Source organism: Lepidochelys kempii, chromosome 26 (assembly GCF_965140285.1).
Source record: "Lepidochelys kempii isolate rLepKem1 chromosome 26, rLepKem1.hap1, whole genome shotgun sequence".
Taxonomy (NCBI): Eukaryota; Metazoa; Chordata; order Testudines; family Cheloniidae; genus Lepidochelys; species Lepidochelys kempii.
In genome coordinates this window covers 15,351,806-15,373,201 of record NC_136405.1, presented here as the reverse complement: position 1 = coordinate 15,373,201, position 21,396 = coordinate 15,351,806, and the positions used below count along the sequence as shown (strand labels likewise).

The 21,396-nt window shown below is 58.3% G+C and overlaps 1 protein-coding gene across 2 annotated transcripts; it reads right to left on the bottom strand.

Moving 5' to 3' along the window:
• Positions 1 to 2,327: 2,327 nt before the first annotated feature.
• Positions 2,328 to 20,290, bottom strand: SH2D6 (SH2 domain containing 6). 2 transcript variants are annotated; one of them, XM_073325156.1, is made up of 10 exons: positions 20,124 to 20,290; positions 18,277 to 18,311; positions 11,577 to 11,697; positions 11,373 to 11,425; positions 10,573 to 10,654; positions 10,031 to 10,144; positions 4,833 to 4,882; positions 4,433 to 4,516; positions 3,114 to 3,267; positions 2,328 to 2,795 (listed from the first exon to the last, which is right to left on the bottom strand). In XM_073325156.1, the coding sequence occupies exons 1-10, from the start codon at positions 20,134 to 20,136 to the stop codon at positions 2,449 to 2,451; spliced, it is 1,053 nt and encodes a 350-aa protein (XP_073181257.1). In that variant the 5' UTR covers positions 20,137 to 20,290; the 3' UTR covers positions 2,328 to 2,448. The 2 variants fall into 2 exon arrangements, with proteins under 2 accessions (XP_073181257.1, XP_078706769.1); XM_078850643.1 differs by having other exon boundaries at positions 2,584 to 2,795; positions 3,114 to 3,272.
• Positions 20,291 to 21,396: the final 1,106 nt, after the last annotated feature.

Sequence of the window (21,396 nt, the reverse complement as noted above, 5' to 3'; positions counted from 1 at the left end):
ACCCCCTCGTGGGGTGAGGCGGGAACCGGTTAAGAGCGTGGCAGCTCATCACTGGTTATATCCCAGAATCCTCTGCTCCTGCCCTGGCCCTGCCTGGGTTATATCCCAGAATCCTCTGCTCCCGCCCTGGCCCTGCCTGGGTTATATCCCAGAATCCTCTGCTCCCGCCCTGGCCCTGCCTGGGTTATATCCCAGAATCCTCTGCTCCCGCCCTGGCCCTGCCTGGGTTATATCCCAGAATCCTCTCTGCTCCCGGCCCCACCGGCGGGTGGTAGATCTCGCTCCCAGCCTCCAGCCCCTCCACGGCTGTGGCCTTGTCCCAGGCCTGGCCACCCAGCAGGTCCCACCTTGGCCCAGGCTCCTAGGGGCAGGGGAGGGCACAGACATGGCAGTAATGCATGGGGCCCCCCAGCTTGAGAGCGGCTCTAGGGGTCGCGGGGCACCCTGCCCTGTTGTAAGCACAGCCTGGGCAGGGTCTTTGGCTGGCAGCCGGACAGCCCCTGTGAATGGGGTACTGGCTGCCACCCTCGCCCGTTAGTGGAAGGCAGAGAGCTGGGGGACCGCCAAAGTGTGGGGTGAGTGTGAAGAATCACACTGTGTGCACGTGTGAACAGTCCGTGTGTGTGTGAGAGACAGAGACCAGCCGGCATGTCGGGGGTGTGAACAGACGCAGGACTCTGTGTGTGGGTGAGAGTGCGAGAGACCAGTTGCAGGGTGAGTGTGTTCAGTTCCCATCCTACCCGACGGACCTGGGCGCGTACTGCAGGGGAAAGGCCCTGCGGCCCGTTCCCTAAGCTGTGCCAGCCAGGCTCCTGGCACTCCTGGCACAGTTTGCCTCCGCCGACATTCAGCCCCGGCCAGGCTCTGGCTGACCCCCATGGCATGTGCTTGGTTCGGTTGCAGCCCTCAGTCAGGGGGCCTGGCGGGTTTCCCCGTACCCCGCCCCTGGGGGGATGGGCTGCTCAAGCTGTGAGGGCCCCGGGCAGCCATGGCTCAGGCTGGGCTTGCGTGCGCCTGGCAACCCCAGTGTGGGGCCCACTTCTGCCACCACCTGCCCCTTTTGAGCCAAGTGCTTCCGACATGCTGCACAGCCAGCCAGAGAGGGGGAGATCCACCAGTGCCCCCACATGCAGCCACCTCTGGGGAGGGTGTACCAACCGCCTCCACTCCACCGACGTGCAGCCAGTAGGGGGCGTTTTCCCCACACTGTCTGCACTGCCCCCAGCATGGTGCTAGGGGGCAGATGCTGCCGGGGGCGGGCAGGGGTCAGAGGCTGATGCTGGAGGCGGGGGGGTGCAGAGAGGACCTGGGGGCGCTGCTGCTCCCCCAGGCATTGCAGGGTGCCCGGCTCAGCCTAAGGCGAGAGGAAGGTCCCCAAGGCAGCGGGTCCCCCAGACTCCCCCAGAGCTGGCTGGGGCCTGGCAGGGGGCCCTGCCCCGCTGCATCTGTCAGCCCCAGGCTCTAGGGGCTTTGCCCAGCAGCGAGAAGCCTGGCAGGCACCATGTGGGCTGGGGGGGGGGCAAGGCCTCCACTAACGCCCCCAGGCAAGATGAGAGATGGGTCCTGGGGGCAGGGAATGGGCTGATGGGGGTGCGGGGGCGGGGATGCTGGACTCAGAGGCAGGGGGCTCTCTGCGGCCCAGGGGAAAGGGCCAGGGCCAGGGCCACCCAACTCCTGGACACAGAGGGCCCCTGGTGGTCTGTGTGGGCATTGCAGAGGGCTTCCCCACTCCAGCCCCTTTGGGGCCCGGGTGGGGAGAGGGTCCCAGGCCCCAGGCCCCTCTCCTGCCGGCCGCAAGCCCAGGAAGCGGGGCGGTGGGCGCGCTGGCCACGAGCCCAGGAATGTGGGGGGTGGGTGCATTGTGTGCAGCATCCCCCACCTTGTAGCTGGATCAATGGGTCAGTGAGTGGGGTGCGGGGGAGCACCATCCCCTGGCCAGCCCCAGAGAGCGAGCTTGGGCCCCTGTTGTGCTGGGCACTGTGCAGCCACAGACCACGATTCGGGCATGGAACTTTCTGTGGGTGGGGCTAACTAGACAATGGTGGAAAGGGAAACTGAGGCACCAAGCAGGGAAGTGGCAGGAATCGAACCGAGCAGCCCCATGGGTCCCAGCCCAGCATCTGATGCAGCCTGTCTCATTGCCTCGCCCTCCCCCACGCTTGTCTGCATTAGCTGCTGGGGCGAGGCCAAGGCCAGGGAGTTCCCGGCACAGAGTGGACAGCTCTGGAAAGGTCCCAGCCTGCAAATGGGGCGGGGCGGGGGCGGGCAATGGCAGCAAAGAGGCTCCAGGAGGCAGCACCAGGCGCATCCCAACGTTTATTGGGACCTGACACTGGCCAGGAGCCCCAGGGGCTTGGAGATCCCACCATGAGCAGCAGGCCAAGCGAGACCCAGAGAAACCCAAAGGCTCCAAACCCCCCACTGCAGCAGAGGGGCCCGAGCCAAGGGCTACAGGAGCCGGACCCCACCGGGGCTGTAGAGGCGAAAGCAGGAGTCAGCCCAGCCGGACCGGGGAGCTCCCAGCCCCCCAAGCCCTGTCCCCTGCAGGGGCTGCATGGCCCCACACGGGGGCATTCTGCAGCGCTGGCGCCCCCTGCTGTCCGTCCTGCAGCAGCCAGGGCAGAGAGCCTCGCATCCCGCATGGCAGAGCTGGGGGTGGCAGCAGCCGGGCCCAGCCCTCAGGGCTTGACGGGGAAGAGCAGGCAGGTGTGCACCCTGGAGGCGGAGCTGCCCTCGATCAGCACCAGGGGGTGCTCGCTGTAGTGCTGGACGATGCTGGCCACGCTGTCGAAGCGCTGGGGGAGAAAAGGGGAGATGGCAGCAGAGAGCGGCTGGGGGCAATGGGACCAGCCCGACCCTCCGCGGGGCGCCGTTCCCAGGGCCGGATGTGCCCCGCCCAGTTCCACTGGCTCCCAGTTGTCCATTGAGTGCCCCGGCCTGGGGCTGCCACCCGCCGCCCCCCGGGCCAAGCGAGCAGCAGGGGCGACCAGGAGCTTTCCCAGGGGTCCCCCCCCATTCCCAGGGCTCCCAGGTGAGAGGCTGCCCCTGAAGGGGGAAGGGGAGAGGCCCCTCCCTCAGGGCTCCCTGGCACCCCCTGCCCTCCTGGCACCCACCTCCTCGCGGCTCTTCCCGTCCTTGCCCAGCGTGTACTGGCGGCTGCTCTCCAGGTAGCGGATGGGGATGTTGTAGACGTGGCCCTTGTACAGCACGACCAAGGTGAATGGTTGATTCCAGCCCTGCCCCGAGCTCTGGCGCACCATGAACGCGCTGTCCTGGGGCACAGGGGGGCTGCTCAGCACTGGGGCGGGTACCCAACCTGGCGCTGGGAGACGCTGCCAGGCCTGCCCAGGCCCCACCTGGCACAGACCTGTGGCAGCTCCTGGGTGCAGGAGGAACCACCACAGGGTCCCTACAGCCCCGGGGACGGGCTCTGGGCCCCTTCCATCCCCCCACACTGACCCCACAGTACAGCTGGGGACTGACCCACTCACAGTCACAGACAGTCAGCAGCAGAGCTGGGAGAGAACCCAGGAGTCCTGCCTCCCTGCCCCTCCCCAACAACTCGACCCCACTCTCCTCCTCGAGCTGGGAGAGAACCCAGGAGTCCTGCCTCCCAGCCCCTCCCCAACAACTCGACCCCACTCTCCTCCTCGAGCTGGGAGAGAACCCAGGAGTCCTGCCTCCCTGCCCCTCCCCAACAACTCGACCCCACTCCCTTCCTCGAGCTGGGAGAGAACCCAGGAATCCTGCCTCCCTGCCCCTCCCCAACAACTCGACCCCACTCTCCTCCTCGAGCTGGGAGAGAACCCAGGAGTCCTGCCTCCCAGCCCCTCCCCAACAACTCGACCCCACTCTCCTCCTCGAGCTGGGAGAGAACCCAGGAGTCCTGCCTCCCTGCCCCTCCCCAACAACTCGACCCCACTCTCCTCCTCGAGCTGGGAGAGAACCCAGGAGTCCTGCCTCCCAGCCCCTCCCCAACAACTCGACCCCACTCTCCTCCTCGAGCTGGGAGAGAACCCAGGAGTCCTGCCTCCCAGCTCCTCCTCAACAACTCGACCCCACTCTCCTCCTCGAGCTGGGAGAGAACCCAGGAGTCCTGCCTCCCTGCCCCTCCCCAACAACTCGACCCCACTCTCCTCCTCGAGCTGGGAGAGAACCCAGGAGTCCTGCCTCCCTGCCCCTCCCCAACAACTCGACCCCACTCTCCTCCTCGAGCTGGGAGAGAACCCAGGAGTCCTGCCTCCCAGCTCCTCCTCAACAACTCGACCCCACTCTCCTCCTCGAGCTGGGAGAGAACCCAGGAGTCCTGCCTCCCAGCCCCTCCCCAACAAGTCGACTCCACTCCCCTCCTCGAGCTGGGAGAGAACCCAGGAGTCCTGCCTCCCAGTGCCAAGCCCTGCTCTCGCCCTCGCCTGGCGAGTGCAGCCGGTACCTTATTGACCGCCTGCAGGACGCTCTCCGCCATGTGCCGGTCGCAGCTCCCGGCATACCAGGCCTGGTCCTGCATGCCAGGATCCTGGGGAGCACAGGGGAGAGGTGAGAGCAGCCGTGTGTATCCTCCCCCATGGCAATACTTGACACGCTCAAGATGAATCTTCCCAGAATGCACCTGGCTGCCTGTGGGGTGGGGTGGGGTGGGGGGTGAAGCTGGGACCACCATGGGGAGGGTGGGGAAGGGAGAGTTCTCATATCTCTGCTCTGGGGCCCCCCCTTATATCTTCCCCCTCCCGGGGTGAGCCCCTCCCAGAGGCTGTGCTGGCTGCTCCGGGAGGAAGGTGCCACCCCTCCCGCCCCCCAGGCACAGCGAGTCCACAGGCAGGGCAGGCGCTTACCTCCGCCGGGGATCTGCTGCCCCTGGGCCAGGCTGGGGCTTTGCTCGAGGCTGAAAGAGGCAGGACACCGACGGGTTAAGAGGAGATGCGGCAGACGTCCAGCCGGGCCATGGGCACCACGCTCCCAGGCCTCTGCCATGAGCCTGAGTGGAGCTCCCTCAGCTGGCAGCAGTAGTGGGTCCTTTATCGCCCACGGGCCCAGCCCTGGGAGGGCGCCGTAGTCACTGACACTCAGCCAGGACCTGGGGAGATCACAGGCCTGACCCACACCAGCTCCCAGCCTGATCCTCGCTCCCTGACCCTCCACCAGCTCCCAGGCCTGGCAGGAGCCACTGGCCCAGCAGCCTCGGGGAGACTGGACACCTGCTCCTCAATGAACAGGGCGCCGCGGCTGTGCGGTGCACTCCCCCTCTCTGCCCCCAGGGGGTGCTCACAGACACCAGGGGCTGTGCCCGGCCTGCAAGCGCCTGCCTTTCCCCTTCAGTCCCAGACGAAGCGGCTCCGCCCGGCCTCAGCTCACTTGCACCTTCCCCAGCCCCCAAACAGGCCACACCCGGATGGGGAGAGACCACGGCTGCCTCTGCCCAGGGCCGGGATAGCAGGGGTTGTGGGTCAGGACAAACCCCTGACCTATGTCTGAGCTATTGAGTCCCCAAATCGTGGTTTAAAGACTTCAAGGAGCAGAGAATCCTCCAGCAAGTGACCCGTGCCCCGTGCCTCAGAGGAAGGCGAAAAACCTCCAGAGCCTCTTCCAATCTGCCCAGGAGGAAAATTCCTTCCCGACCCCAAATATGGCAATCAGCTGAACCCGGAGCATGTGGGCAAGACTCACCAGCCAGATACTCAGGGAAGAATTCTCTGTAGTAACTCAGATCCCACCCCATCTAACATCCCATCACAGGCCATTGGGCATATCTACCGCTAATAGTCGAAGATCAATTAATTGCCAAAATGAGGCTATCCCATCATACCATCCCTTCCATAAACTTATCAAGCTTAGACTTGAAGCTAGATATGACTTTTGCCCCCACTGCTTCCCTTGGAAGGCTGTTCCAGAACTTCACTCCTCTGATGGTTAGAAACTTTGTCTAATTTCAAGTCTAAACTTCCTGATGGCCAATTTATATCCATTTGTTCTTGTGTTCACATTGGTACTGAGCTTAAATAATTCTTCTCCCTCCGTGGTATTTATCCCTCCGATATATTTATAGAGAGCAATCATATCTCCCCTCAGCCTTCTTATGGTTAGGCTAAACCAGCCAAGCTCTTTGAGTCTCCCTTCATAAGACAGGTATTCCATTCCTCGGATCATCCTAGTAGCCCTTCTCTGGACCTGTTCCAGTTTGAATTCATCCTTCTTAAACATGGGAGACCAGAACTGCGCACTCTATTCCGGATGAGGTCTCATCAGTGCCTTGTATACCGGTACTAACGCCTCCTTATCTCTACTGGAAATCAGAGAATCATAGAATATCAGGGTTGGAAGGGACCTCAGGAGGTCATCCAGTCCAACCCCCTGCTCAAAGCAGGACCAATCCCCAACTAAATCATCCCAGCCAGGGCTTTGACAAGCCTGACCTTAAAAACTTCTAAGGAAGGAGATTCTACCACCTCCCTAGGTAACGCATTCCAGTGCTTCACCACCCTCCTAGTGAAAAAGTTTTTCTTAATATCCAACCTAAACCTCCCCTACTGCAACTTGAGACCATTACTCCTTGTCCTGTCCTCTTCTACCACTGAGAATAGTCTAACCAATTTATTAGAGCATAAGCTTTCGTGAGCTACAGCTCACTACGAAAGCTTATGCTCTAATAAATTGGTTAGTCTCTAAGGTGCCACAAGTCCTCCTTTTCTTTTTGCGAATACAGACTAACACGGCTGTTACTCTGAAACCTGAGAATAGTCTAGAACCATCCTCTCTGGAACCACCTCTCAGGTAGTTGAAAGCAGCTATCAAATCCCCCCTCATTCTTCTTTTCCGCAGACTAAACAATCCCAGTTCCCTCAGCCTCTCCTCATAAGTCATGTGTTCCAGGCCCCTAATCATTTTTGTTGCCCTTCGCTGGACTCTCTCCAATTTATCCACATCCTTCTTGTAGTGTGGGGCCCAAAACTGGACACAGTACTCCAGATGAGGCCTCACCAATGTCCAATAGAGGGGAACGATCACGTCCCTCGATCTGCTCGCTATGCCCCTACTTATACATCCCAAAATGCCATTGGCCTTCTTGGCAACAAGGGCACACTGCTGACTCATATCCAGCTTCTCGTCCACTGTCACCCCTAGGTCCTTTTCCGCAGAACTGCCTAGCCATTCGGTCCCTAGTCTGTAGCTGTGCATTGGGTTCTTCCGTCCTAAGTGCAGGACCCTGCACTTATTCTTATTGAACCTCATCAGATTTCTTTTGGCCCAATCCTCCAATTTGTCTGATGCATCCCAAGACCACATTAGCTTTTTTCACGGCCATATCACATTGGCGGCTCATAGTCATCCTGTGATCAACCAATACTCCGAGGTCCTTCTCCTCCTCTGTTACTTCCAAGTGATGCATCCCCAATTTACAACAGAAATTCTTGTTATTAATCCCTAAATGCATGACCTTGCACTTTTCACTATTAAATTTCATCCTATTACTATTACTCCAGTTTACAAGGTCATCCAGATCTTCCTGCATGATATCCTGGTCCTTCTCTGAATTGGCAATACCTCTCAGCTTTGTGTCATCCACAAACTTTATTAGCACATTCCAGCTTTTTGTGCCAAGGTCAGTAATAAAAGGATTACATAAGATTGGTCCCAAAACCGATCCCTGAGGAACTCCACTGGTAACCTCCTTCCAGCCTGACAGTTCACCTTGCAGTGTGACCTGTTGTAGTCTCCCCTTCAACCAGTTCCTTATCCACCTTTAGTTTTCATACTGATCCTCATCTTTTCCAATTTAACTAATAATTCCCTGTGTGGCACCATATCAAACGCCTTACTGAAATCAAGGTAAATTAGATCCACTGCGTTCCCTTTCTCTAAAAAATCTGTTACCTTCTCAAAGAAGGAGATCAGGTTGGTTTGGCGCAATCTACCTTTTGTAAAACCATGTTGTATTTTGTCCCAATTACCATTGACCTCAATGTCCTTAACTACTTTCTCCTACAAAATGTTTTCCAAGACCTTGCATACTACAGATGTCAAACTAACAGGCCTGTAGTTACCCGGATCACTTTTTTTACCTTTCTTAAAAATAGGAACTATGTTAGCAATTCTCCAATCATACGGTACAACCCCTGAGTTTACAGATTCATTAAAAATTCTTGCTAATGAGCTTGCAATTTCATGTGCCAATTCCTTTAATATTCTTGGATGAAGATTATCTGGGCCCCCCGATTTAGTCCCATTAAACTGTTCGAATTTGGCTTCTACCTCTGTACAGTAATATCTTCCTCCATATCCTCATTCCCATTTGTCGTCCTACCATTATCGCTAAACTGCTCTTTAGCCTCATTAAAGACTGAGGCAAAGTATTTGTTTAGATATTGGGCCATGCCTAGATTATCCTTAACCTCCACTCCATCCTCAGTGTTTAGCGGTCCCACTTCTTCTTTCTTTGTTTTCTTCTTATTTATATGGCTACAGAACCTTTTACTATTGGTTTTAATTCCCTTTGCAAGGTCCAACTCTACTTGACTTTTAGCCTGTCTCACTTTATCCCTCTGACCTCAATAAGGTAGCTATCCTTGCTGATCCCTCCCATCTTCCACTCCTTGTATGCTTTCTGCTTTTTCTTAATCACCCCTCTGAGATGCTTGCTCATCCAGCTTGGTCTACAACTCCTGCCTGTGAATTTTTCCCCCTTTTTTGGGATGCAGGCTTCCGATAGCTTCTGCAACATTGACTTGAAGTAATTCCAAGCCTCCTCCACCTTTAGATCCACAAGTGCTTCAGTCCAATCCACTTACCTAACTAATTTCCTTAATTTTTTAAAGCCAGCCCTTTTGAAATCAAAAACCCTAGTCACAGATCTATTTTTGTTTATCCTTCCGTTTAGTTTGAACTGAATTAGCTCATGATTGCTTGAACCAAGGTTGTCGATGTGACGAAGTGGGACTGCTCTTAATGTTTCCTCTGAATAGTGTGGGGGTGCTTCAGTTTCCCCTATGCAGTTCTTAAGGTTCTCACCAAAACCAAATCTAAAATGGCATCCCCTCTTGTTGGTTCAGCTATCGCAGCCAGGAAAATTTGAGCCCTATTATTATTACTTATCATTTTCCACTGAATGTATCCGATGAAGTGAGCTGTAGCCCACGAAAGCTCATGCTCAAATAAATTGGTTAGTCTCTAAGGTGCCACAAGTCCTCCTGTTCTTTTTGCGAATACAGACTAACACGGCTGCTACTCTGAAACCTATTATTATTACTGGCACTTGCCCTCCAGTCTATATCTGGGAAGTTAAAGTCTCCCATGATCACACAGTTTCCATTCGTATTTACTTCATTAAAAACATTAAAGAGGGCTTGATCCATATCCACGTCGGATCCCGGCGGTCTCTAGCACACCCCAAGCACTATCCCAGGGGAGGCTCCAGCAGTTTTCTTCGCCAATGTGATTTTTGCCCAGACAGACTCAGTCTTATCCATGCCATCGCTTCTTACTTCTTTACAGTCCACCTCATCATTGATAGACAATGCTACTTCCCCGCCTTTGCCTTTCCTAAACAGCACATACCCTTCAATACCCACGAGGTCGGGCTGGGATCTGTGGGTGCAGGAACAAGGTGAAGTGAGCAGCAGAGGCTAATCCCCCCCTGAAAGGAGGGGGGTCACCACTGGAGTCCTGGGGAGCCCTGAGACACTAAACCATGTGACTGGGTGGGGCACGTCCATGGGTACAGGCCTGGGGTGGGGCAGAGACTGTGGGGGGATAGGGACAGGCTGCGGACAGAGATTGCGGGGGGGAGACGGGCTGGGGGTAAGGGATTGTGGGGTGATGGGAGGAATTGGAGGGGGCTATGGGATGGGCAGAAGCATCCGGAGCCCATGCAGGACTGAAGAGAACAGAGGGACCCCATCTGGGGAGCCCCCAGGAAAGGCCTGGGGGATTCTGAGGAGCCCCCACCAGCCCGCAGGGAGAAGCCCCCCCAGCTGTCCCAGTCCTCCCCCAGAAACTTCCCCCACCTCCCATCTACCAAACCCGGCGCCCCACATACCCCGGGGTGCAGTGGGGCCTGCAGGTGTCGGCAGGGGCCTCGGTAAGGAGCCGGACAGGGAGACCTTGCGACTTGTGGGAGCTGGCGGGAGCTTTGCCCGGGTTCTGTCCAGACCTGTAAGGGAAGGAGGCGGCTCAGCTCCGGGCGCGAGGGGCCACCCAGGGGCAAGAGGCTGCGTGGCCAAGCCGGGCGTGTGGGGAGCCCAAGGGGCCCCAGGGCCCAGCTCCAAAGACTCAGCCCCCAGGATGCCCCACAGGCCCAACGCGACTACCCCAGCAACCATCAGCATGCCCACCTGTCACCATGGCAATCACTATCCTGGGCAAAGAGATCCCCTCCCACACGGGGCAGGGGCAAACGGGGACCCCAAAGGTGGGCAGGGAGCCAGGCTTCCCCTAGCCCTGTGGCCAGCGCCAGCCTGCATGGGTCCCGGGGTGCCTCCAAGTGGCTCTGCCAGGCTCCCAGGCTGGGGGGACTCGGGGTCTGTGGGGAAGGGGGTCACTCCACAAAGCAGCCCCCTCCCAGACCCCCCAGACCCTCACCTTTCCCGCAGGCCAGGCCCCGGGGCATCTCCTCTCTGTTGCCAGCATCTGTGCCAGGCACCAGGCTGAGCTTCGACAGGAACTGTGGGTTACAACAGGGACTGGTTACCAGCCAGCCAGGCTCCCCATGGTCTCTAACTGCCCCCCTATGAGTAACTCCTGGGCCCAACTCCTGAGTCCCCAGTTTTGGAGCTGGCTGGGCCAGGGTGGTTCCATGGGGTAAATGGTGGCAGTGGTGGGCTATGGGGCTCTCTGGGCTCTCCTGGAACGTACCTGGCCACATGGTGCCATGTCACCACCTCAGAGGGTGGCCACAGGGTGCATGGGAGGGGCAATAGGGGGCTGGGAGGCCTCCTGGGGCCCATGACTCTTAGGTGAAGGGGAGCCCCCTGTCTGTTCACCCTGTCTGTTCATCTCTCCCTGGCAGGGGGCATCAGGGGTGCTGGCTGGGAGGACCCAGCACTGGGGGTGGGGGAGCAGAAGAAGCAAGTTGATGGTGTGGGGGCTCAGCCTGGGGAGAGGAAGATCAGCCTGGGGGAGATGGGGCATGGGGAAGGGAATTGGGGGTGCAGGGGGCTCAGTGTTGGGGAGGGGGATTGGGGGTGCAGGGGGCTCAGTGTGGGGTGGAGTGTGGGAGGGGGGTTGGGGGTGCAGAGGGCTCGGTGTGGGGTGCAGGAAAGGAATGGGGGATTGCGGTCTCAGTGCTGGGGGAGGGGGATTGGGGGTGCAGGGGGCTCGGTGTTGGGGGAGGGGATTGGGGGTGCTGGGGGCTCGGTGTGGGGTGGGGGTTGCTCACTCACCGTGGCTCGCAGCTGGGTGAAGGGCTCCGAGCAGCGCCGGGCAGTGGCGTGATCTGGAGGCAGGGACAGGTGAGATGGGCACAGGGGGCCACGCTGCCCCCCAACCTTCCAACCCCCACCAACCCTGCCCCTCACCACTCCCAGCCCCCTGCTCCCTTCCCCCATTGCCAGCCTCCCAGTCTCCTGCCCCCCAGGTCCCGTTACCTAGGTAGGTGCCGTCCGTGTCCTCCTGCCTCTTGGCTGGAGCCACCTTCCAGGCCTGGCTCTCACAGGGGGGCGCCTCATACGTGTCCCCCTCCTCTGACTCCTCCGCCACACTGGGACCCTGCGGAGTGGGACGGGGGCAGGTGGGTGCTGCCTTGGGGATAGGGGAGTGGGCAGAGCAATGGCTGGGGGACACAGTGGGTTGGGGTGAGAGGTTGCATGAGGGGTGCAGTGGGTGGAGCTGTGGCTAGGTGGGGGCAGGGTGCATAGGGTGAGGTGGGGGTGGGGCAGGGAGCAGTGGGCAGGGTGGGGACAGGGTTGGGGGTGCAGTGGGTGGGATGGAGCAGGGAGCAATGGGCAGGGCTATGGCTGTGAGGGGGTAGGGTTGGGGGTTCAGCGGGTAGGGTGGGGCAGGGAGAAATGGGTGGGGCTGTGTCTGGGTGGGGGCGGGGTTACGGTGAAGTGGGTGGGGTGGGGCAGGGAGCAGTGGGTGGGGCTATGGCCGTGGGGGGGTAGGGTTGGGGGTTCAGCGGGTAGGGTGGGGCAGGGAGAAATGGGTGGGGCTGTGTCTGGGTGGGGGCGGGGTTACGGTGAAGTGGGTGGGGTGGGGCAGGGAGCAGTGGGTGGGGCTATGGCCGTGGGGGGGTAGGGTTGGGGGTTCAGTGGGTAGGGTGGGGCAGGAAGCAATGGGTGGAGCTGTGGCTAGGTGGGGGCAGGGTGCATAGGGTGGGGTGGGGGTGGGGCAGGGAGCAGTGGGTGGGGCTATGGCCATGGCGGGATACGGTTGGGGGTTCAGCGGGCAGGGTGGGGCAGGGAGAAATGGGTGGAGCTGTGTCTGGGTGGGGGCGGGGTTATGGTGAAGTGGGCAGGGCAGAGCAGGGAGCAGTGGGTGGGGCTATGGCTGTGAGGGGGTAGGGTTGGGGGTTCAGTCGATAGGGTGGGGCAGGGAGCAATGGGTGGGGCTGTGTCTGGGTGGGGGCGGGGTTACGGTGAAGTGGGCGGGGCAGAGCAGAGAGCAGTGGGTGGGGCTGTGGGTGGGTGGGAGCGGGGTTGGGGTTCAGTGGGCGGGGCAGGGGTGGGGTTGTGCCTGGGCCATACTTACCGCATGCTCCCTGCTCTCTGTAACACACACGGGGCTGTCAGTGGCTCTGCCTGCCCATCTATGGACCTGCCCCACCCCTCAGGACCTCCCTCCATGACACTCTGTCCCCCACAGTAGTACCCTGGAACCCCATAGTCACCATTTTCACCTTTGTGAGGTGATGATGTGAGGGCCTTGTGAGGTATCTGATCTAACATTAATATCCTGTTGAATTGTGTGTACTCTCATTGTATGGGAAGTTAACATTGGTCTGCGTGTTACTGTGACGAAGTGGGACTGTTCTTAATGTTTCCTCTGAATAGTGTGGGGGTGCCTCAGTTTCCCCTAGGCAGTTCTTAAGTATCTAGGTGGTGGGGTAAGGGTGTATGATCATTGCAGAGCCCTAGAGGGCAGGTGTGTGCAGGAGTCTGGACACAGAGAATGGCCGACACCCTGTTTCCTGGCAACTGATGGCCTGGGCCCTTCCCCCCTGCAAGGTGAGAGCTGAAGGGTTGGAGAACAAAGGAATCAGGTGACCACCTGGCCTTGGAAAGGAACAAAGCCCAGAGGAGGAGGGGCTGGAGGGGGTTTTCAGTTTGGGGCTGGCTGGGACATGGAGTGAAGGGCAGACGTGGTTGTCTGGCTCACTGCCCCCCAAAATGGACCCAGCTGAGGGGTCCCGTTCTCTGCACCTGCAAGCTCTGTTTTAGACCATGTTCCTGTCGTCTAATAAACCTTCTGTGTTACTGGGTGGCTGAGAGTCACGTCTGACTGCAGAGTTGGGGTGCAGGACCCTCTGGCTTCCCCAGGAGCCCCACCTGAGTGGACTCACTGGGGGGAAGCGCACGGAGGGGCAGAGGATGCTGAATGCTCCGAGGTCAGACCCAGGAAGGTGGAAGCTGTGTGAGCTGTGTGTCCTGAAGACAGGCTGCTCACAGAGAGGCGACTTCCCCAGAGTCCTGACTGGCTTCATGGGGAGCAGTTCCAGAGCCTCGCCCAGGGACTCCGTGACAACTGGTGGCAGTGGTGGGATATACTGCACCCTGTGGATGGCGCTTCCTGCAGTAAGTGACTGGGGAGCAGTAACACGAAGGGGGATTGCCGAGGACCAGGCATGCTGAAGGCTCAGAGAGGAGCGGTTTCGGGGGGCGGTTAACCCCTGGGAGTGTGTGACCAGCGAGAAGGACTGTGCAGTAACAGGGTTCCCCTGGGGATTGCAGCGAGCGGTCCCAGGGGCAGAGGAGTCTGCAGCTCGACCCTGGCAAAGAGGAGGTGACCTCGAGAAGGGCTGGCACACTAGGGGTTCTCCCTGGAAACCGTGGGGAGCTGAGAACACACGGGCCTGTGAGTCCACAACAACTTGGGAGGAGCGGAGTGATGGCCTGTCACCGACTCCTTAAGAAGGACGTTGTAACCCTGTGCAAAAAGAGAGGGTTGAGCGCTGGAAAGTTCACCAAAGCAGAGTTAATCGTGCAGCTGGAGGAGGATGATTGCTCTAAGGAACAGATTCCTGACCCCAACTGGGGCTATAGCAGGATCTGGGAGCAGCTGGAGTGGGAGCCAGGCATCGCCAAGACTCCTGTCCCCGACCAGACGGGGGTCTTCACGATCGGGTTCCCCATCGGGGGATTGGAGACGGACGGGATTGGAGCTGAGTCTGAGAGAGCAAGAGGACCGTGGGAGACAGCGAGAGCCCGAGAAAGAGCTGCAGAAGCAGCAGCAGGATGAACTGGCGGTGGGGAGCTGAGAGGCCTAGGGGACCTCCCCGGGGTGAGTGGGGATAGATCCCGGGGGGCCAGTTCCGCAGGGAACCTCGAGACTAAATTGCTGCCCTGGTTAAGGAGGGGGGGGGGTGTGGATGCCCACCTCACTGCCTTTGAGCAGGCTGGCGACTTGAACCAGGGTGACCCTGCGGAAAAGCCCCGGTGTCTAGCTCCCTTGCTGGGTCCCAAGGCCATAGACTCCGTCAGCCAGATGGGTGGGGATGTGGACAGGCTCCCACTCCTGACCCCAACCTATATGTCTGTGTGGAGTTTCCTGGGGCCAGGCCCCTCGGACCTCCAGTGGGAGCAGAAGGTAATGGTCAATGGGGAGACATTCTTGGGGTGGCCAAAGGGCATGGGCTGAATAAACCTTCCCACATGCGGCCTGCGAGTGCTATCGGCCACCCCTGACCTAAGGGAGGGCGTGAAACTGGAAGAACCTGGTGTAACTCCTACCAAGGAATGGGAGAGATGCTGGGGCATCCATGGGAACGTTGGTGGCTTCGAACTTCCCCAGGTCACCAGCTAAAGTGACCCCGCTCAGTTCGATCTCGAAGGGGGGAGAGATGTGACGAAGTGGGACTGTTCTTAATGTTTCCTCTGAATAGTGTGGGGGTGCCTCAGTTTCCCCTAGGCAGTTCTTAAGTATCTAAGGGGTGCAGTAAGGGCACACACATGCCCTCTAGGGCTCTGCAATGATCATACACCCTTACTCCACCCCCTAGATACTTAAGAACTGCCTAGGGGAAACTGAGGCACCCCCACACTATTCAGAGGAAACATTAAGAACAGTCCCACTTCGTCACAGTTACATTGTGAAATACATTGTGAGGTGGGAAGACACCCACAACCAGCCTTTCAGTGGCAACAAAGGAGCAGCCATCACTGGCCAGACAGGCATTGATGGTTCATCAAGAACAATTCCCTCCCAGAGGCTCCTCAGAGAGGGCAGGTGCAGTTTGGGGGCTGCTTGACCCCACGTCACAGCTGCTAGAAAGATCCTGGCTGGATGAAAGTGTAAAAGAGGGGCAGTGACAACATCACTTGCCCTCTCCCCTCCCCCATCTCAACAGCTGCAAGATCAATTGTCTGGAGGACAAAGACTTTGAACTGGGGAGATTGGTCCCAGACTGAAAGGGAATCCAGCCTGTGTATTGAGAACTGTGAGCTGCCTGTAACATCTACTAAGGAGAGAAAATGCTTGATTCTAATCCTGCTTAGTTTGTAGAATTTAGACTGGACATTTTATTTTTATTTCTCATGGTATTCACCAGATGGTATCACCCAAGAGTTTGGAAGGAACTCAGATGTGAAATTGCAGAATTACTAACTGTGGTCTGTGACCTATCATTTAAATCAGCTTCTGTACCAGATGGCTGGAGTGTAGCTAATGTGATGCCAATTTTTGAAAAGGGCTCCAGAGGTGACCCCAGCAATTACAGGCTGGTAAGTCTGACTTCAGTACTGGGCAAACTGGTTGAAACTATAATAAAGAACAATATTGTCAGACATGTCGATGAACATAATTTGTTGAGGAAGAGTCAACATGGGTTAAAGGGAAATCATGCCTCACCAATCTACTAGAATTCTTTGAGGGGGTCAATGGGCATGTGCCCCAAGGGGATCCAGTGGATATGGTGTACTTAGATTTTCAGAAAGCCTTTGACAAGGTCCCTCACCAAAGGCTCTTATGCAAAGTAAGCTGCCACAGGATAAGAGGGAAGGTCCTCTCTGGATTGGTAACTGGTTAAAAGACAAGAAGCAAAGAGTAGGAATAAATGGTCAGTTTTCAGAATGGAGAGAGGTAAATAGTGGTATCCCCCAGGGGTCTGTACTGGGCCCAGTCCTATTCAACATACTCATAAATGATCTGGAAAAAGGGGTAAGCAGGGAGGTGGCCAAATTTGCAGATGATACGAAACTACTCAAGATAGTCAAGTCCCAGGCAGACTGTGAAGAGCTACACAAGGATCTCTCAAAACTGGGTGACTGGGCAACAAAATGGCAGATGAAATTCCATGTTGATAAATGCAAAGTAATGCACATTGGAAAACATAATCCCAATTATACCTATAAATGATGAGGTCTAAATTAGCTGTTACCACTCAAGAAAGAGATCTTGGAGTCCTTGTGGATAGTTCTCTGAAAACGTCCACTCAATGTGCAGCGGCCGTCAAAAAAGCAAACAGAATGCTGGGAATCATTAAGAAAGGGATGGATAATAGGACAGAAAATATCATGTCGCCTTTCTATAAATCCACGGTACGCCCACATCTGGAATACTGCATGCAGATGTGGTCGCCCCATCTCAAAAAAGATATATTGGAATTGGAAAAGGTTCAGAAAAGGGCAACAAAAAGGATTAGGGATATGGACTGGCTTCCATATGAGGAGAGATTAGTAAGACTGGGACTTTTCAGCCTGGAAAAGCTGGTGTGGAGAAAGTAAATCAGGAAGTGTTATTTACTCCTTCTCATAACACAAGAACTAGGGGCCACCAACTGAAATTATTGGTTTCAGAGTAGCAGCCGTGTTAGTCTGTATCCACAAAAAGAAAAGGAGTACTCATGGCACCTTAGAGACTAACCAATTTATTTGAGCCTAAGCTTTCGTGAGCTACAGCTCACTCGATGAAGTGCGCTGTAGCTCACGAAAGCTTAAGCTCAAATAAATTGGTTAGTCTCTAAGGTGCCATGAGTACTCCTTTTCTTTCAACTGAAATTAAGAAGCAGAAGCTTTAAAACAAACAGAAGGAAGTATTTTTCCACACAACACACAATCAACCCGTGGAACTCTTTGCCAGAGGATGTTGTGAAGGCCAAGACTATAACAGGGTTCAAAAAAGAACTAGATACATTCATGGAGGACAGGTCCATCAATGGCTGTTAGCCAGGCTGGGCAGGGATGGTGTCCCGAGCCTGTTTGCCAGAAGCTGGCAACGGGCGACAGGACGGATCACTTGATGAGTCCCTGTTCTGTTCATTCCCTCTGGGGCACCTGGCATTGGCCACTGTCGGCAGACAGGACACTGGGCTAGATGGACCTTTGGTCTGACCCAGTCTGGCCACTCTTATGTTCTAACCAACTCTGATCTGTTTCAGAGTAACAGCCGTGTTAGTCTGTATTCGCAAAAAGAAAAGGAGTACTTGTGGCACCTTAGAGACTAACCACTTTATTTGAACATAAGCTTTCGTGAGCTACAGCTCACTTCATCGGATCCGATGAAGTGAGCTGTAGCTCACGAAAGCTCACGCTCAAATAAATTGGTTAGTCTCTAAGGTGCCCCAAGTCCTCCTTTTCTTTCAACTCTGATCTCTCTGCCTGCTACTTATAATCTCTTACAATCGATCTTTCTGGTAATAAATCCGTGTTCTATTTCACCGAACAATGGGGTTTGGTGGAAGTGCTCAGGGAATTTGAGCTCAGGTTAACAGGGGCTGGTGTGTGTTCAGTACCCTCTGTCGAAGCGGTGAACTAATGAATGGGCTTGCACTGTGCAAGGGGCCCTTGAGCAGAGGAAGTTCTGGGGTGCAAGGCTGGGGGCTGAGTGATGGGCTGGTGCCTCTCTGGTGATTCATGAGAGGCTCAGGGAACACGCAATGTAGCTGGGTGTGAGGCTCCCCATGCTGGTGGTGACTGATCGCAGCGCTGGGCTGGGTTTGCTGTTTGTCGCTGGCGAAGCTCTGTGAGGGGCAACCCAGGCTGGCGAGTTAAGGGGTCACAGGATGTACTGGGGGGTCCCGTCACACCCTCCACACAGGGCAGGCTGGGGGAGTAATGCAGCCATCCCAGGCCTGGCTTAGCCGGCTGCTGCTACTGACCCCCCCAGGCTCCTGGGGCTGGGACCATCACTTACCCGGCCGCTCGGGGGGCGGGGGTGGGGTCTGAGGCCTGTGGGGAGGAGACACAATAGGACCCCATGAGCCTCCCTGCTCCATCCCTATGGTGCCCACATCGCCTCCCGCCCGCTTAGCCCCCCAATGCCCACATCACCCCGCTGCCCTGCCCCACATCACCCCCACATCACCTCACCCCTGCATAGCCCCCCATGCCCACATCACCCTGCTGCCTCGCCCCCACATCACCCCCAGTCCTGCATAGCCCCTCCATGCGCACATCACCCCACTGCCCTGCCCCCACATCACCCCCATATCACTCCCCCTGCATAGCCCCTCCATGCCCACATCACCCCACTGCCCCGCCCCCACATCACTCCCACCCCTGCATAGCTCCCCCATGCCCACATCACACCCACATCACCCCACCCCCGCATAGCTCCCCATGCCCACATCACCCCACTGCCCCGCCCCCACATCACCCCCACCCCTGCAAAGCTCCCCCATGCCCACATCACCCCACTGCCCTGCCCCGCACAACACCCCCACATCACCCCATCCCCGCATAGCTCCCCCATGCCCACAGCACCCCACTGCCCTGCCCCGTGCAACACCCCCACATCACCCCATCCCCGCATAGCCCCCCCATGCCCACATCACCCCACTGCCCTGCCCTCACATCAACCCCACCCCTGCATAGCCCCCCCATGCCCACATCACTCCACTGCCCTGCCCCCACATCACCCCCACATCATCTCACCCCCACATAGCCCCCCATGCCCACATCACTCCACTGCCCTACCCCCACATCACCCCCACCCCTGCATAGCCCCCCATGCCCGCATCACCCCACTGCCCTGCCCCCACATCACCCCTGCTGCATAGCCCCCCATGCCCACAACACCCCAGTGCCCCGCCCCCACATCACCCCCACCCCTGCATAGCCCCCATGCCCATGTCACCCCACTGCCCTGTGCCCATGTCACCCCCACCCCTGCATAGCCCCCCCATGCCCACATCACCCCACTGCCCTGCCCCCACATAGAATCATAGAATACCAGGGTTGGAAGGGACCTCAGGAGGTCATCTAGTCCAACCCCCTGCTCAAAGCAGGACCCATCCCCAACTAAATCATCCCAGCCAGGGCTGTGTCAAGCCTGACCTTAAAACCTCAAAGGAAGGAGATTCCACCACCTCCCTAGGTAACCCATTCCAGCACTTCACAACCCTCCTAGTGAAAAAGTTTTTCCTAATATCCAACCTAAACCTCCCCCACTGCAACTTGAGACCATTGCTCCTTGTTCTGTCATCTGGTACCACTGAGAACAGTCTAGAGCCATCCTCTCTGCAACCCTCTTTCAGGTAGTTGAAAGCAACTATCAAATCCCCCCTCATTCTTCTCTTCTGCAGACTAAATAATCCCAGTTCCCTCAGCCTCTCCTCATAACTCATGTGTTCCAGTCCCCTAATAATTTTTGTTGCCCTCCGCTGGACGCTTTCCAATTTTTCCACATCCTTCTTGTAGTGTGGGGCCCAAAACTGGACACAGTACTCCAGATGAGGGCTCACCAATGTCGAATAGAGGGGGACAATCACGTCCCTCGATCTGCTCGCTATGCCCCTACTTATACATCACCCCCCTGCATAGCCCCCCATGCCTGCATCACCCCACTGCCCTGCACATCACGCCCTGCCTGCACATTTCTCCCCCACTCTCCCAGCCGGGTGACCCCCCCCCCCCCGGTCTCCCTGCCTAGGGTGACCAGACAGGAAGTGTGAAAACTAGACACATTTTCTTTTTTGGGGTGGGGGGGATAGTTGCATGTATAAGACAAAGCCCCTAATATCAGACGCCTGGTCACCCTACCCCTGCCCCCCATGTGCCCATCCAGGCTCTGGCCTCCAGGGACTGATCCCGCGGCGGGGCCAGGGCCAGGGATGGACCCCCCAGCCCTCAGCCCGGAGGCTGCTCTACTCACGGGCTGCAGCTCCTCCCGAAGATGTTCTGAAAGGAATCCAGAGTGGGGTCAGGGCAGAAGGGGGGCAGAGGGGAGCCTATCCCCAAAGAGCCTTCAGCATCCCCCTTTTTCCCTCCCCATGGCACCCCCACTCCCTATGGTGCCCCCCACAGTCACTGCCCCACTCCCCATGGCGCCCCCCCACGGCATCCCCTGCTGGATCTAGTCAGCAGCCCTGTCCCCCCCACTGTGGGACTCTTCAGCCTGGGGGTGAGCTGTGGGGTGGGGAGCCCAGGGCTGGGCTCGCAGGGGGCTGTGGGGAGTGAGGGGCACCGTCAGAGCTGTGGGGTGGGGAGCCCAGGGCCGGGCTAGCAGGGGGCTGTGGGGAGTGAGGGGCACCGTCAGAGCTGTGGGGTGGGGAGCCCAGGGCCGGGCTCGCAGGGGGCTGTGGGTCGGGAGTGAGGGGCACCGGCTGAGCTGTGGGGTGGGGAGCCCAGGGCCAGGCTAGCAGGGGGCTGTGGGGAGTGAGGGGCACCGGCTGAGCTGGGGGGTGGGGAGCCCAGGGCCGGGCTAGCAGGGGGCTGTGGGTTGGGAGTGAGGGGCACCGGCTGAGCTGGGGGGTGGGGAGCCCAGGGCCGGGCTCGTAGGGGGCTGTGGGTCGGGAGTGAGGGGCACCGTCAGAGCTGTGGGGTGGGGAGCCCAGGGCCGGGCTAGCAGGGGGCTGTGGGGAGTGAGGGGCACCGTCAGAGCTGTGGGGTGGGGAGCCCAGGGCCGGGCTAGCAGGGGGCTGTGGGGAGTGAGGGGCACCGGCTGACCTGTGGGGTGGGGAGCCCAGGGCCAGGCTAGCAGGGGGCTGTGGGGAGTGAGGGGCACCGTCAGAGCTGTGGGGTGGGGAGCCCAGGGCTGGGCTCGCAGGGGGCTGTGGGGAGTGAGGGGCACCGTCAGAGCTGTGGGGTGGGGAGCCCAGGGCGGGGCTAGCAGGGGGCTGTGGGGAGTGAGGGGCACCAGCTGACCTGTGGGGTGGGGAGCCCAGGGCCAGGCTAGCAGGGGGCTGTGGGGAGTGAGGGGCACCGTCAGAGCTGTGGGGTGGGGAGCCCAGGGCCGGGCTAGCAGGGGGCTGTGGGGAGTGAGGGGCACCGTCAGAGCTGTGGGGTGGGGAGCCCAGGGCCGGGCTCGCAGGGG

Coding starts and splice junctions, on each gene's coding strand:
- SH2D6 (XM_073325156.1), bottom strand. Junction 10,145..10,572: donor GGGCCTGGCCTGCGGGAAAG/GTGAGGGTCTGG, acceptor CTTCCCTTACAG/GTCTGGACAGAACCCGGGCA. Junction 4,883..10,030: donor AGGCCCCACTGCACCCCGGG/GTATGTGGGGCG, acceptor TGCCTCTTTCAG/CCTCGAGCAAAGCCCCAGCC.